Here is a 15,989-nt window from a genome sequence, read left to right as displayed (position 1 = left end):
AAAAAAAAAAAAAAATTCAGCTGAGGAACTCTTAATGTCTCTGAAGATGGTCTCTGACAAATTAAATTTTTCTACAATAAGAAGAAGCTAAGTGAAATTTTAAAAGCAGAAACTAGATATTGTATCTAAAAATGGATGAAATATGAAGCTTTCAAGAATAAAAATAAGTCTAGTTAGGGAAAACACTTCAAAGTCTTCTCAAAAAGGAGCAATGAAATTAAAATGTTGGAGATAGAAAAGAAGCTAAAGTAGAAAGCTTACGAGCACTTGCAGAGAAGTGAAGCCTGTTACCTGCCCGAGCAAGTGAAATCCTGTATTTCTTTAGGAAAGCTGTTGAACACTATCAACTGCTCTCTATAAATATATATATATATATGTTGAACTGAAAGTCTAGCTCTTACGCTAAATAAACCATGATGGATAGATTTTTCTCTCTCTCTCTCTTCTGTTCACACAAATGGACACAGGGACACAAAAGCTAAACTCACACTGATCTCTATTATTATGTTGCCTTTTCCTCGATTGTCCTGAACTGGAATGAGCATTAGAGGTTCTTTCTTCATCTTGAAGCTAGAATGACATCTTTCACCATCAGCTTAATCAATTGAACTAGAATGACATCTTTCACCATCAGCTTAATCAATGGTCTCTCTCCCTCCCTCTCTCCCTCTTTCTCTCTCCATACCAAAAGCACAGCGAATCAAATAATCTTTTACATGTCTGTCCTCCACAAATATTCAAGTAAAGGGAAGAGTATGGTTGAGGTTAAAACATGATGAGAAGGACGACAACTCACCAACCAAAGAGTACCTATTCAGTTCCTCCCTGCTGTTTACAGCTAAATAAAGGAGTTGTTTTGCAGCAGTTGATTGCTTTTGTCCCTTTGATTATGGGTTAGAATTGAGGGCACTGCTGCGGCAACCGAGGCTCTTTTTTCCCAATATTTTATGAGTCGTTTGGGGCCGTTGGATATGAGGATATAATGGTAATTTTACAGTTGTTGATTTATTCGATGTATATTTTTGTCAAATTTAGTTTAAGATTCTCCCCCACAATTAAATCTGAACGAGGCTTTTTATTTATTTATTGTTTTTGTTCGTATAAGTTAACTGAGGCAACCTATTTGTTCACATAAAATTTATTTATTTAGATAGTAATAACGTTTTAAAATTAGCATATAATGAATAAATTTGGGCATATTTTTTAACATGCTTGTTTATTTTTTAATTGCCTATTTTATCTCTTAAATTAAGTTCCTTAAAACATGTACAACTTTAATAAGAATATTCAATAAATAGTAGGCAAATTAAATAAAATCAAATTTATTTATTTAATATTTAAACTTCATAATGGTACAAAATAATAATAAAAGGATTACACCATGTACACACACATATATAGATACTCTCTGTAGAATAATAAAACATATGTAAACCATAGATATGTCGAATCAACTAGATAATAGGGATAAATTTTTGGACTTTCTAGCAAGGGACCTTTCTGCACCAAATCATAATAAACGAGGATGCTAAAATAACAAGAAAAACATAAATAAAAAAAAAAGGATAAAAACACCAAAATGAGTCCCAAAGTGCAAGTAAGGTGAGCCCTACAAAATAGCCAGAACCATGAGTACCAACCAAATGATAAGTTGGATGCATGAAAAGGAGTGTGCTTAAAAAAGAAAGGCTGCGCTAAGGATGGTTTCCATCCAACAAAATATTATATCTTTGGACATCTCACAAAAGCTTTTCTCATAGCTTGCACACCAATCTTGTTCCTCAACAATTCTCACTTCCAGTTCCCTATCTGCTTACTTTTAAGACCTTTTAGTGCAGTGGAACTGAAGAAGTAGCAGCAGCTTCACTTTAAACCCGTTACTTGGGACCATAAGATTTGCCTTCCATGCCTGACTGCCTTTCCCCAAGAATTAATCATATGAAAGATATGATTAAATTAATCAATTTTCCTTCTTTAGATATTAGAATTCTACAAATATTTCCTCTGCAACCTGATGTTAAACCGCATTCTTTTCATGCCAAAAATATTTTCTTTAGATATTTTTGAAAGAAATAGGTAACAAATAAGTCTCAGATTATAAACACACTTGAAGCTATTTCCAAACTGTCAAATAATAGCTGAAAATGCTGAAAAATGAGCAATTACGCTGTGCGACTAAAAGAAGAAAATTACTTGGGTTACCTGTACAGAAAAAAACAACAGAAGCTCTAGCATGCCATGAAACATGTGGCATACAAGCAATCTTGAGCATTACTAAATGCATGTCTGAACTGCAACAATGATGAAAGATAAGCAGAAAGAAAACTTAGCTTGACAAAGAGATGGAGCACATAACACTTTCAGCCTCACAGATTGAGGCATTGCAAGGAACCTTACATATACCTTTTTTCCAGTTTTCTCTCACATTTTCCTCCCTAACATATAACCAGGAAACTTCAGTAGTCTTCCTTCTGAACAGATTCCTAAGAAAAAAGCCCACACCAAGGGTTCTAATGTTGAACCAAAAGTTATTATTTTTTGTTTAATATGCTAGTCTTATAGCCAGATTAATTTTCCTAACTACATACACTTTTTGTTTTTGCAAGCTGGGTTTGCTAGACACAAGTATCAGCATCAATAGTCAGCAAATGGAATAATGTTCTAAGTGAAATAATAGCATTTTGATTTTGATTCACCAAAATGACCTCTCCAAATCTCCACTCTAAATACGATCAATCATCTTTTAGAAGCATGTGCCTTAGACAAGTGCATCCACAAATGTCATGCATGAATAATAATTCAATACCATTTGAAATTTACAAATAAGGATTCGTTGACAGCACCACCAAACAAACTGAGGCATTCGAGGGTAGGGTTGTAAATGAACTAGTTCACTCGATAAGCGACTCAATGCTCATTCATACAAGACTTGTTTATGTATGTTTATTTAAACCAATTTGAATAAAATTTTATAAGGTCAACATATAAGAAAAAGATTGAATGTTGAGCTGTTCATTCATGTATTTTTGCGAAATTGCTTATTTTTGTTTATCAAGTAGCTCACCAAATCTTCAATAAAATGCCAGTTTAATGATTTTGAATTGTTTATTTGAGGAATTGTATTCTCTTTTTGTATCAACCTTTTTATCTTAATAAACTTCAAACCAATCTGGATGTATATGTTAATTTTTTTATTAATATTTTGACTACACCAAATAATATAAATAATACTTAGTGAGTTACACCAATTTAGATAAACCTATAAAAACATATTATGTACGTTAATAAGAATATATAGGTGGGAAAGCTCTTCTAAAGATGATATTACCAAATATGCTTTGATATTTTCCGACAAAAAAGATTAAAAAAAAGTATACAAGAGGTTGGTAGAAAAAGAATTCGATGTAATCACACTTCGTAGAAGATTTTAGTGTTTTTGGTACTTCAAATGAAAAAAGTTTTCTTTATAAGGAAAAAAATTGCAAAATTCAACACATACCCAAGGCCTATGGCCATCCTTTCCTTACATAAAGAGTAAAAGAAGGTGATGGTTACAAATATAAGCGGGGTTACAAGTACATGAACGGACTCTCTTCATTAAACATGCATGAAAACTTTAGTAAGAAGGCAATTTTCACAATATAATATGCATGAATGTAACTATTCATAGACACTGGGTAATGTTAACTGTCATCATAAAATAAAATACATAAATAAAACACAGCTTCTTATAGATCTCTTGATCATACATCCTTTATTGAGAAAAAAAAATGGTAGAAGCTTCTTCTTGATTGTACCACTTGGCAGACGATGCGACAAATACCTTGTCCTTGTGAAAACATGTCGAGCTTTCATTCTTCATATAAACAACATGATTGATATAACTCAATGTGCCACCTTCAATACTGTCTTTTTCAATTTGAAAAAGCCTTTTAATTTTAGGAAAAAACTTAAGATGAGTGCCTTCTATCCTTTCTTTTTCCATTATGAGGTACTTCTCCTCATGTTTCTCCTTCAAGTCATTTAAGTAGGCACGCCCCATCATCCTTTGTACTGGAAGATCCTTCGATTCATCTCCCATAAGTTATCAATTTTTTCTTTTTCTTCCCTTAGAAGTAGACAAGTATTACAATCCTTAAGGAAGATAGGATTGAACTTGAAAAACATTGATCGCCCTTATTTGCTTCCCTACCATCTCAGTATTTTGGTTGAAAATCACCCCTTTAGTTCACAAAGTAGTTCTTGTCATTCTTGTTAAACAGATATTTTTGGTCCCACATGAAGTCAATTACATCTCTATTAGATAAGGGCTATAAATAATGACATGACGAATCTCAAGTGGAGCCACTTCACACAACACTTCATCTATATATTCTCAAGTGATGGCAATAAAAAAAACAACTTGAGGAACCAACCCAAATAGCACGCGCGTGGGTGAACAGTGGTCACTAACACAAGACTTTGTATAAGACTAATGGAGATGCATAAAAGATGCAAATTTCATCATGCACACCAATGCTGGATGATGGGCTCTTAGGAATTTCCCATCGGTCTGTCCATCAAGGACAAACTTCAATCAAGATCTCATGTTTTACTTATATCAAGAGAAGTAACCAACTTTTTCTCTTTATTCACTTTCTTTTCAAATTTTACTGAAAAAGCTTTGAATGAAACTTTCAGCAGTGTACTTCACTGTGACTACTTAATTTGCAATCGTAACCACGAATGCTGGATCCAGGAGAGGGAAATTTATGATAACTTTTCAATGATTCCTTGTTTTTTTCTTCGATTTGGGTTTTGAAAAATGACTTCCAGCTATGCACAAATAAGCATGCAGATAGAAATATGCATATTAAAAATAAAAGAAATATACCCATGCACATACACATCAACATACGAGAAAACACAAGAAATATCTCCAATATATCTAAAAACATATCTTGTAAAAATAGGAAAATGTACAGTTCCAACAAGTTAAAAAGATTTTATATAACAACAACATTAGATCAAGACTTGAAACATTCAATTCTTTTAATTTATGTATGGCAATGTGTTTACATAGTGTCCAACAAAAATCTCTGCAAAATTTAATGTATTGTGAGTTGGCTATTTCAATCCTTGGTCATGGGTCATTGCATTTGTTAGTATAGTCATTATCATTTAACATGATGGCATACCACTGTCCCTATTTGCCACTCCTATTTGACACAACAATAGATTTTTACAAAGAGTATACTTACTGTTATATATAATACAGGCCAAGATTTTATGATGCTAGATGATGGAATAAAGAGAAAACATGTCTTTGATACAAACTTAGGGAACTGGTTCCTCCCTCTCTCTCCTAGCAATAAGGAACTCCATTCTTTTTTTCCTTACCCTCTCATTGAGAAATTCATTCTCTCCTTAACACAAATGCATGCTAGTAGATAAAAAATAGTTTTGGAATCAATTAAAATTACTTCACTTTTGTGAATAACACTGGTTATGGTTATGAAGTTCCTTTAGAAGTCTCTATATTTAAGTGTGTTACTAATCCTCGTTAAATACCAATGCAAAGAATGATGAAAATCAATCTCCCTTTTGCAGTCCATCCTTCTCTAAATTCACGGGAGGAACATCTGCTAAAGCAAACACTAGTTTCAACAATGATGCAAAAAAAACCATTAACAATGTAATTCAAATAAGCCAGCATCAAGAGCTTTTCCTATTATTATGCATATTGGACGATCCAGTTTTATAACTACCTTTTCATGTTCTCCTGATCCAAGAAAACTTAAAAAATTTGGAGACATAAAAATAATGAAAAAAGAAATAGAAAAGGCGCTCGAGGGTTCCATTTCTCGATTGGAATTGATAGCATTACATAGTGTAAATACAGAAACTAAGAAAATTCAAAGAAAATATTAGTATAAACAAGCAGTAATCACTTACATTGCATTTTTCAAAATAGTATCAACAAGTAGAAATTACCTTGTTAGTACCAAGGAAGAACTCAAACAAATTCAAATGAAATAGCCTAAAAGCAGCATCCAGATTTCAAATTTGCAAGACTAGCAGCACTTTAAGATCTTTAAAAGTGGTCAAGCATCATACACATACAAAAAAAGAAAAAAATTTCCTCAAATAGCAAGAAATATCCATGGAAAATAAAAAAGTAATACATATAAACTTGCTTTATATTACAGTGAGTAAGCTTACTGAATCTACATTTAACAAGTGGCTCATATAAAACAAAATAGGCACAGAGCTCAAAGCAGGAATTAGCTCCTATATCCAACTCTCTAAGACCGGAAATTATTCTATGCGGAGTCTGGACACAGTTTTGTGTTCGGACTCCATTAATATTTCGACAGTTGTATGTAAGGTTGACCCACATTATAATATTATATTTACAGGGAAAAAAGTCTCTTTTGGCGATGAATGCACCTGGCCCAAAACCCAACCGGAAAATATTACGGAAAAGCCACCTTTAAAATATTTTTGGAATAAAAAAATATGTTTAAATAACTGTGCCCTATCTCATTACTATTTCTACCTAGGGTTCTCTTTCTCATTACACAACTATCATCATTTCTTCAGACGTTTTAGGGTTTCATTTAGGACTTGTTGCTTCATAGTGAGGAGAGGAGGGCTACAATAAATCCATAGAAAATTAATTTTAAAGATGGACAGTTCTCGAAATGATGAGAAAAATAAAATAGATGTGAGTTTTAAAATCATTTACATTGTTTTGTTTTTGTTGTTGCTCTTATGTAGTTTACATTACAAACTTTAATTTATTTATCACAATAATTTCAATACAATACTAGCAGACACCACCACCTTTTTAAATAGTAAATGACAATAACATGATAGTTGATGCATTTGTGTTTAAAAACTCTGAATCATCTCCATCCCAAGACCATGTCAAGTGCACAACCTAATATAACATTAATACCATCCCAATACCAACTCAATAGTTTCTTGACACAAAACCCTCAATACAACTCTAATACCACCTCAATACCACCCCAACGCCACCCTAATAGTACGTTGGCACAACCCCCCCCAATACCACCTCAATATCACCTCAATACAACATCAATACCATCCCAATACCACCTAAATACTACATTAATACTCCAATACCACCCAATAACAGATCAATATCACCCTAATATTACCCCAATACTATCACAAAATACATTAACACAATACCCTCAATATCATATCAAAATTACCTCAATACCACGCCAATAGTACTTAGCACAAAACCCCTAAAACCTCAACAATACCACCCTAACAGTATGATAACATGGTATTGGGGTGGTATTGTTGAGGTCTTGGGGGTGAATCAATGCATGTGATATTGAGATGGTATTGAGGTGGTATTGTTGAGTTCTTGGTGGTGAATCAATGCATGTGGTATTGAGGTGATATTGGGGTGGTATTAAGGTGATATTGTTAAGGTGGTGTTGTAGTATTCGGGTAGTATTGGAATGGTAATGAGGTGATAGCAAAGTGATATTGTTGAGGTGATGAAATGGGGTGGCATCGGGGTAGTATTGGGGTGGTATTTGGGAGGTATTGAGTGATAATGAGGTGAATCAATGCATGTGGTATTGAGGTAGTTTTTAGGTAGTATTGAGGTGAGATTGGGGGTGAATCAACACATGTGGTATTGGAGTAGTATTGGGGGTGAATCAGTGCATGTGTTACGATCGTATAGGGGTGGTATTGAGGTGAATAAATGCATGTGTTATTGAGGTGGTATTGGAGTGATATTGAGGTGATATTGAGGTTGTATTGTTGAGGTCTTGGTTGTGAAACAGTGCATGTGGTATTGAGCTTGTATTGATGTGATATTGGGATGGTATTGGGGATATTTATTGTGTCTTTCCTCATACATTAAACAAAATGAACTTTATCAAGTATTATTTAATATGACTCAAATTTAGGTATGAAACATTAGGGGATAGATTTTTGCTCAATTATAGTGTTTATTTTCCTGCAAAAAGTGCTAAGCAAAATTCTTTGATAAGCAAGAAAAAAGCAAAGAATTTATGTTTTGGCTCAATTTCAATTTACTTTTGTTTGTCTATGCAGACAACCCTTAAGGCTAAGTTCTCCAATTTAAACCTTTTCTTAAAATCATGCATCAAGTTCTTACTCTGCAAACCAAAATCCACATAAACATTAAATACCAACTAAATTAAGAGAAAATTTTACTCATATATCATTATAATTTCGTACGATTACTATTATATCTTCACATTACTTAATTATTAAGACATCACCATATTCTAAACCTTTAAATATCACAACAATTGACTTTAAAGGTGGCAGGAACATATGTATAATTTTAAAAAATAGGATGATATAAGCGCTCAAATTTTAAGTTTTAATTTTACATTTTTATAACTAAAAATTAAACACTGACAAATAAGAATAACCCATTTCTTCCTAAACAAGAAGCCCTTTACCTTGAAGCTCTATGATTCCTGCCTTTGCCCTTTGTTTCTTTCATTTCATGCTTAGACAGAAAAGCCTTAAAAAATGAGTAATGAGTTTACGTGAGAGTCCGGTGATGTTGAACGACGAAATTTAAAACCACAATATCATATTACCTTGGCGATTGAGAAGAGAAACGAAGATGCAGAGGAGAGAAGGGCAACTCATCGGCAACGCAGAGGATAAACGGAAACTCATCGGCGACACAGAGAGGAGAAGGCCACAGAGGTGAAGCAGAGAGAAGCCCATGAAGCCAGCACAGAGGAGGAAAGGGTGATCTAGAATGAAATGGAACCCTAGACCTTTTGCACGAAATAAAAATTAATGTGGTCCAACAACACATACAACTGTCGAAATATTACTAGAGTCCGATCGTAGCAAAGAATAATTTCTCCTCCAAGACAAGTAATCTTAGATGTGAAGTACAGTAATGATAAAACAGCATAAGCTCTACGAAAAACACAATATTCATACATCAGATAACCAATTAAGCATGAGTACCAAATTCAGTTCAACAAATTTTATGAATACTTCAAAAACCACCTCCACCCAAATTACAATTAGGTGAAAAATGCCGCCTTGCTGCATGTTGATTAAATCCTGCTCTCCGCAATGATCTAGGATCGCCAATAGCCGGGAAACGATCATAATCTCCGCCAATCATAGGAAACCTCTGGGCGCCAGGAATCCATGGCATCGGTATAATCCTTGGGGTACGAATGTAGGGAACCAATGCATTATCCCTCTCCATCCTGGCTTTCTTTCTTTTCAGCCACGATCTCGCAAATTTATCCTTCCAAGGCTCTCCAGTGCTTTCTGCAGCAAACAGCTTAAACTCCTCCAAAAACCTCCGCTTCCAAAGTTCATCATTGGATGCGAGGTACCTCAACTCAGAACAAGTACATGCAGCCTTTGCAAGGTCGAGACCTGGCAGGAACTCCAAAATCATGATCTTGAGATCAGTGGGAAGCCGAGTAAAGCAGGGTGGAAGGGGCAACCCATTCTTCTGGCATATATCAATAAGTAGGGGCATGGACAGACGATCCTTAACAGTTTTCCAGAGCTGGAAAATATCCTCCTGTTCTTTCTCATGAAGTTCATTCACGGCTGAAGCCAACAAAGGATCCAACTTGGTAGAATCCACAGAAAGACGGTAAATATCAGATTGTGCTCCAACCAAGCGCCCGTAAATAGAAACATGATTCCCAACCGCAGAAAGCTTCAAGATGACATTTTTAACATCTTCCAAATTACCACAACTTATAAAATCTGGAAGCGTGTACATTACCGAGACCAGGTGAGACGCCGAAGCACATCCTTCCGGAAGTGAAGATCCGCCGCCGCCACCGCAAGCGACGAATCCAGACTCCAAGAACACTGCATGGATAGCGACCACCGTGAGTCCCATATTCCCCTTAATCTTTCTCTTCTCCGTTTCCATAACCCTTCGAAGGAAGCATGGAACAGACGCTGTCTTCTCATGCACAAAAGGTTCTGATTCCGATTCCAATTCCGATCCCACTTCCATGCCGTCATCAGTGGGCGGTTCGGAAGCCGAGGTGGAAGCCGAGGAGAATGGTATTACCGGTGAAGCTTGCGATGAGTTTAGGGTTTCTGGAGTAGAATTAACGCTCGAGTCGAGAGAGTAGAAAAGAAGATCTCCGGAGGTGAGACCAAGGGATTGTAGGTGCTCTTCAGGGGAAGACGTGATTTCGTCGGTTTGATTGAGGGAGAGGTGAATAGATTCGGGAGGGATTGGTGTACCTGAGGAGAGATTCGAGGAAATTAGGGATTTGAGGTCGAAGAGGGAGGAGGAATTGGGAACATCGACGCGAATCGTTTCCTTCGTCGCCGTCGATCGGATTCGGAGCTTCATCGTCAGAGATTAGCGAAGCGAATGAAAAGCTGAAAAATTTCAGGTCGGTGATTAGCGAAGTAATGACACTATATAGTATATATATACATCCCGTAATTTATAAGATTTCATCATGGCTGCACATTATCACTACTCATATTAGCGTGCTGTCTTGCTTGTTTGGCTCTCACTATTCTTTTGATTGGATGTCTTAGATGAGTTGTAAATATTACATTTTTTGACAAGATTTTGCACTCTTGCACTTGCACTCATAGATGAGAGTCTCTTTATGCGGAAAAATTATTTCATCTGCGTGCGGTGTCCGATCCGGGCCGTAGAACACCTGATTTACGGTCTCGATGTATTTCGGTGGGCCCTACCTAAATTTTTTTTTTATAAAAAAATGAAAATAATCCTGACCGCAGATCACCGTGATCTACGGTGATCTACGGTCAGGATCGGACACCGCATGCAGAGATGCATGCGGCGTCTGCACGCAATAATTCCTCCTTTATGCGAATCGAACTCTCGCTATTTAGGTGGGAGAATGGGACCCAACAACTACTTGCCCCCATTGAATTGGCTACTCTGAGCTTGACCTTCCTCCAACAGAGTGTTTTTCCCTCTGATGAAGGACTTTTTCCTCTCACGGAGGGCTTTTCCCTATGGTGAAATGAAGAACCTTTTCCTCCCACGGAGGACTCCGACGAAGGAATTTTTCCTCACAACGGAGGACACTGACGATGAATTTTCCCCCCGATGAAATACTTTGTCGTTCGACCACCAAAATCCATGACTCTCCAAACAAAAAACCCCAAGATGACAGATCTAGAGGTCAATAAGGTACCCAGCAAAACACGCCAACACAAGACTAAAATATATTATATTACTTCTTTTAAAAAGAAGAGTAATATTGTAATTTACTTTTTAGCTCTCCTATCATCTATAAATAGAAGAAAATTTTAATGTAAAGAGGTTTTGGGCACCCCTCACTTTTAAGCTCTATTTTATGGAATAAAATGACTTCATGAGTCCGGAAACACCCTGATTCGCCCCATAATGGGCAATTCTTCCTCTTCTCTCTCTCTCTCTCTCTATCTCCCACATTTTTCTTCTCTCGATCCCATACTCTATTCCTTAGGTATGATTTACTAGACAAATTCATTCACAACTCTTGTTTTTTGTTCATTAATTTTTTTTGTGTTATTGGCCAATAAGTTTCGTATCTTCTCTTAAAACATAATAGGTTATTTTTTGTAAACGTGTTTCCTTCGGTTTTGTACCTCTTGACATCTTATAACTCCTTTGATATGGAACTCTCAAACTTCCCCAAAATATCATTTGCGGAGAGAACTGGAAAACTCGCCTTGTGTTGCAATAATGGGGCCTCAGAAAAGTAAATCATGTTGTGTTGCAACAATTTATGGCAAGATATGTGTATTAATGAAATAGTTAACGAAGATTTACATAGAAACCACTCAACTCTCTTGTATTTCCATATCTAACACCAAAAATTCATTTTTTATTCAAGGTCACCTGACTTATATATAAAAAAATTGAATGTGATATCTAATATTTGTGAAATGTAATATTTGAATGGTATAAATATAAAAAACTAAATTTAGGCGTTAGATATATATAAATGACCCCAATACCATACTTGTTTTCCATCATTATGACTTGAATGGTATAAATATAAAAAACTAAATTTAGGCGTTTGATATATATAAATGACCCCAATACCATACATGAGCTTTGTTTTGTTTTCCATCATTATGACTCCATCATTATGACTTGAGGGTCTACCAATTATTTTTGTTTCGTACCAAAAATAGATTAAAATGATAATTAAAAACTTTATCAAATATATAACTTATTCGAATAAATGATTTTTTAACACAAAGAAAAGGCATTTTAGATGCATAGCAAATTTTCAGAACAAATTTACAAGTTCGACCATTACAGGAAATAAAAATCATTCGGCCGAGTGACGTTAAAACGAGACTTATATGCATACCACTGGATTCCATTTTATTTACATATCTAGCACCGAAACTTCAATATATTACATATATACAATTATTTACAAATAAATGCATTTACGTGCCTTCCACATAATTTTTATATATTTACATATCTAACACCTAAACTCTCATATTGTTCAATATATCAACACATAATTAAATTAAAAAAAAAAAAAAAAAAACATATACTCGTTAAACATGCAAATTTTTTTTCTATCAATTTATCAGTACTTGACCAACATTGATTCAAAAGAGTCAACAAAATTCAAATTAAAACATTTTCTAGCACAACTTAAATCTTATCCAACCATCATTCGAACATAAAATTCATAAAATTCAAATGTATAGAAAAGATTCTTATATGGTTCAAATATAATTCGAAATATATTCGAACATGATTCAAATAGATTATGCTACAATTTTATTTGACAATCACGAATATTAAACTATGGTAGAAAGTAAACAGCTTATGATCATAAGTTGTAGATGATTCAAAAATGCTTGCATTAAGCTCGCATAACGTTCCATAAAAAATGTACAACCTGATCAAAAGTTATGACAAACTAAAATGTCGGTAAGAAATCAAAACAAAACAAAACAATACATAAGTACCATAAAGGATGAAATCACCATCTCCGCACCAAAGATGTCAGTAACTGCAGCAAGGAAACAAGAAACTGCGGGTAAAATTAAGAAGTTTCAATAGATACCGAGAGCCGTCAGATAGATGGATGCAAAACAAACATTATTTAGTTCTTATGTGTAATGTTCATCTCAAAATAAACTCAATAAATCTTATTTATAAATTTATTCCTCGTATTATATAAAAGCATCAGGGAAGTGAAGACAGCACAATAGTTCAAAAGCTGGTTATGTAAACAATAATTTGCTTCTAGTTTAGTATGAGAAAGGGACAATAATTCATTAGGATAGAACAAACTCTACATATAATACTCTTATGTGATGATATTGACAAACTGAAAGAGTAGTTATAAAAAGACAAAATGGTTGTACTGGTTGAAAGGTAAAAACAAAGCAAAATTAGAAACCTTAAGGCTTTGATTTATAGCTTTTTTGGCTGCATAGAGGAATTGTAATTAAATCGGGTGCTTGAAATCTAATTAATTTAGATTATGTTTCAACATAGAAACATAGAAGATGTTGCTCTGAAACTCGCTTGGAAGGCTCGCTACTCTATTCAATTCAGAAAATAGCACCTTTTTTTGAATGATATCCGATTCTGGTGGAGACTCTTTTGCACTGTATTCGCGAGAGAAGGACTTTGTGCAACTCAGACCAGTCAAGAAGGCACTAACAAATATATAACTTATTCGAATAAATGATTTTTTAAGGCAACTTAAATCTTATCCAATCATCATTCAAACATAAAATCGAGAATAAAATTCAAATGTAAGTTCATAATTAGAAAAGATTCTTATATGGTTCAAATATAATTCGAAATATATTCGAACATGATTCAAATAGATTATGCTACAATTTTATTTGACAATCACGAATATTAAACTATGGTAGAAAGTAAACAGCTTATGATCATAAGTTGTAGATGATTCAAAAATGCTTGCATTAAGCTCGCATAACGTTCCATAAAAAATGTACAACCTGATCAAAAGTTATGACAAACTAAAATGTCGGTAAGAAATCAAAACAAAACAAAACAATACATAAGTACCATAAAGGATGAAATCACCATCTCCGCACCAAAGATGTCAGTAACTGCAGCAAGGAAACAAGAAACTGCGGGTAAAATTAAGAAGTTTCAATAGATACCGAGAGCCGTCAGATAGATGGATGCAAAACAAACATTATTTAGTTCTTATGTGTAATGTTCATCTCAAAATAAACTCAATAAATCTTATTTATAAATTTATTCCTCGTATTATATAAAAGCATCAGGGAAGTGAAGACAGCACAATAGTTCAAAAGCTGGTTATGTAAACAATAATTTGCTTCTAGTTTAGTATGAGAAAGGGACAATAATTCATTAGGATAGAACAAACTCTACATATAATACTCTTATGTGATGATATTGACAAACTGAAAGAGTAGTTATAAAAAGACAAAATGGTTGTACTGGTTGAAAGGTAAAAACAAAGCAAAATTAGAAACCTTAAGGCTTTGATTTATAGCTTTTTTGGCTGCATAGAGGAATTGTAATTAAATCGGGTGCTTGAAATCTAATTAATTTGGATTATGTTTCAACATAGAAGATGTTGCTCTGAAACTCGCTTGGAAGGCTCGCTACTCTATTCAATTCAGTAAATAGCACCTTTTTTTCAATGATATCCGATGCTGGTGGAGACTCTTTTGCACTATATTCGCGAGAGAAGGACTTTGTGCAACTCAAACCAGTCAAGAAGGCACTAATGCCACTCTAAAGTGAAAGAAGCCTGTCTGAATGAAACGCTCACTTTCTTGAGCTAGACAACTCCCCTATCTGATTTTCGTTTTTTTTCTTGATTGACAGTCTCTCTATCTAAGAAAAAAAAACCTTGATCCACACCTCGTTTGAGTAGTACTTTATGATTCAGACTAGTTTCCGTGGGTGGATCAATAGGCTAGGTTGATATGAGTGAAGGTTTAAGATAATGAGAAGTTCTGTTTCGTAAGCTCTTTTGATAAACGTTCGACAAGAGCCTGAACTTCTAAACTAGCCTTAGAAAACAAGAACAAAGTCCTAACAGAGGCCTTTAGAAGAAGATGAAACCAATAGCAGGATTTAGAGCAAAAAAGGTGATGTAAGTTATTATGATATCATATGTGTAAATCATCTAACAGAGACGATTTACAAACTAAAACCCAATAAATAGGTCAGCAATTCATTTTCTTTAAATGCAAACAATAATTAAACCAAATTAATAATGAAATGATTGAATAATTTAAAAAAAAATCACCATAATCAGCGAGTAATTGTAATTCACCATAATTAAAATTTTAAATGTGTCAAATTTGAATATAATCGAAGGCATTTGCAAGCCAATAACAAATTATGCTAAAGAAACTGGTTCAAGGAAATAATCAAAGTAAGATATCTCATGACGATAAAAGGGGATCAATTCCCCAATAATTATCTAATTGCACTTATAGCGCCTTTGAAGGAATCACACATCCAATTTGCACTCATAAATTGAAACTAGAAGAAGAAATTTTATTTAATCAAAGATATCTTAAAACAACTATTGATAGACTCATCATTCTATGTCACCATATATGATTAGCATACTATTAACTAAATCTCATTCTAGATAGCCCAAATATCAAATTTGAATTTCATCCAAAGTCCAAAGCAACAGAAATTAAGTCAGTTGCATAATATATTTTTCCAGAAAATATAATCACAATTTAGTATATCACATGGAAACCAAATCCTAGACAACAACAATTTCGTAAAAGAAGATCTAAAGTGCCATTACAGTAAATTGCTACACTCTCAATAAAGTCCCCAAAACAGCAAAGCGTTGCAGTCCCGCACCAGAAAGACATGAGTATTGCCTGAGGGTGTTAGGCCTGCGCCTTAGGGTAATTTAAGCTTCTAGACGCCTAAGGGCAAGTTAGTCTTTTGTTATTTGTTATCGATTAGTAGAAATAGGGCTCATATG

At 34.3% G+C, this 15,989-nt stretch overlaps 2 protein-coding genes across 2 annotated transcripts in view; both read right to left on the bottom strand.

Moving 5' to 3' along the window:
* Positions 1 to 8,924: 8,924 nt before the first annotated feature.
* Positions 8,925 to 10,630, bottom strand: LOC110018011 (F-box protein SKIP22-like). Its single transcript, XM_020715219.1, has one exon. The coding sequence runs from the start codon at positions 10,367 to 10,369 to the stop codon at positions 9,026 to 9,028; it is 1,344 nt and encodes a 447-aa protein (XP_020570878.1). The 5' UTR covers positions 10,370 to 10,630; the 3' UTR covers positions 8,925 to 9,025.
* A 3,307-nt stretch (positions 10,631 to 13,937) lies between these two features.
* Positions 13,938 to 15,989, bottom strand: part of LOC110032942 — a gene marked incomplete in the record, with an annotated part of 7,661 nt that continues 5,609 nt past the window's right edge. The window contains 1 exon segment of the mRNA XM_020736739.1: positions 13,938 to 14,106. Within this exon segment, the coding sequence (XP_020592398.1) occupies positions 14,077 to 14,106 (30 nt within the window).

This window comes from Phalaenopsis equestris, unplaced genomic scaffold (assembly GCF_001263595.1).
Source record: "Phalaenopsis equestris unplaced genomic scaffold, ASM126359v1 Scaffold000002, whole genome shotgun sequence".
Lineage (NCBI taxonomy): Eukaryota > Viridiplantae > Streptophyta > Magnoliopsida > Asparagales > Orchidaceae > Phalaenopsis > Phalaenopsis equestris.
This window is presented reverse-complemented; position numbering and strand designations above follow the sequence as displayed.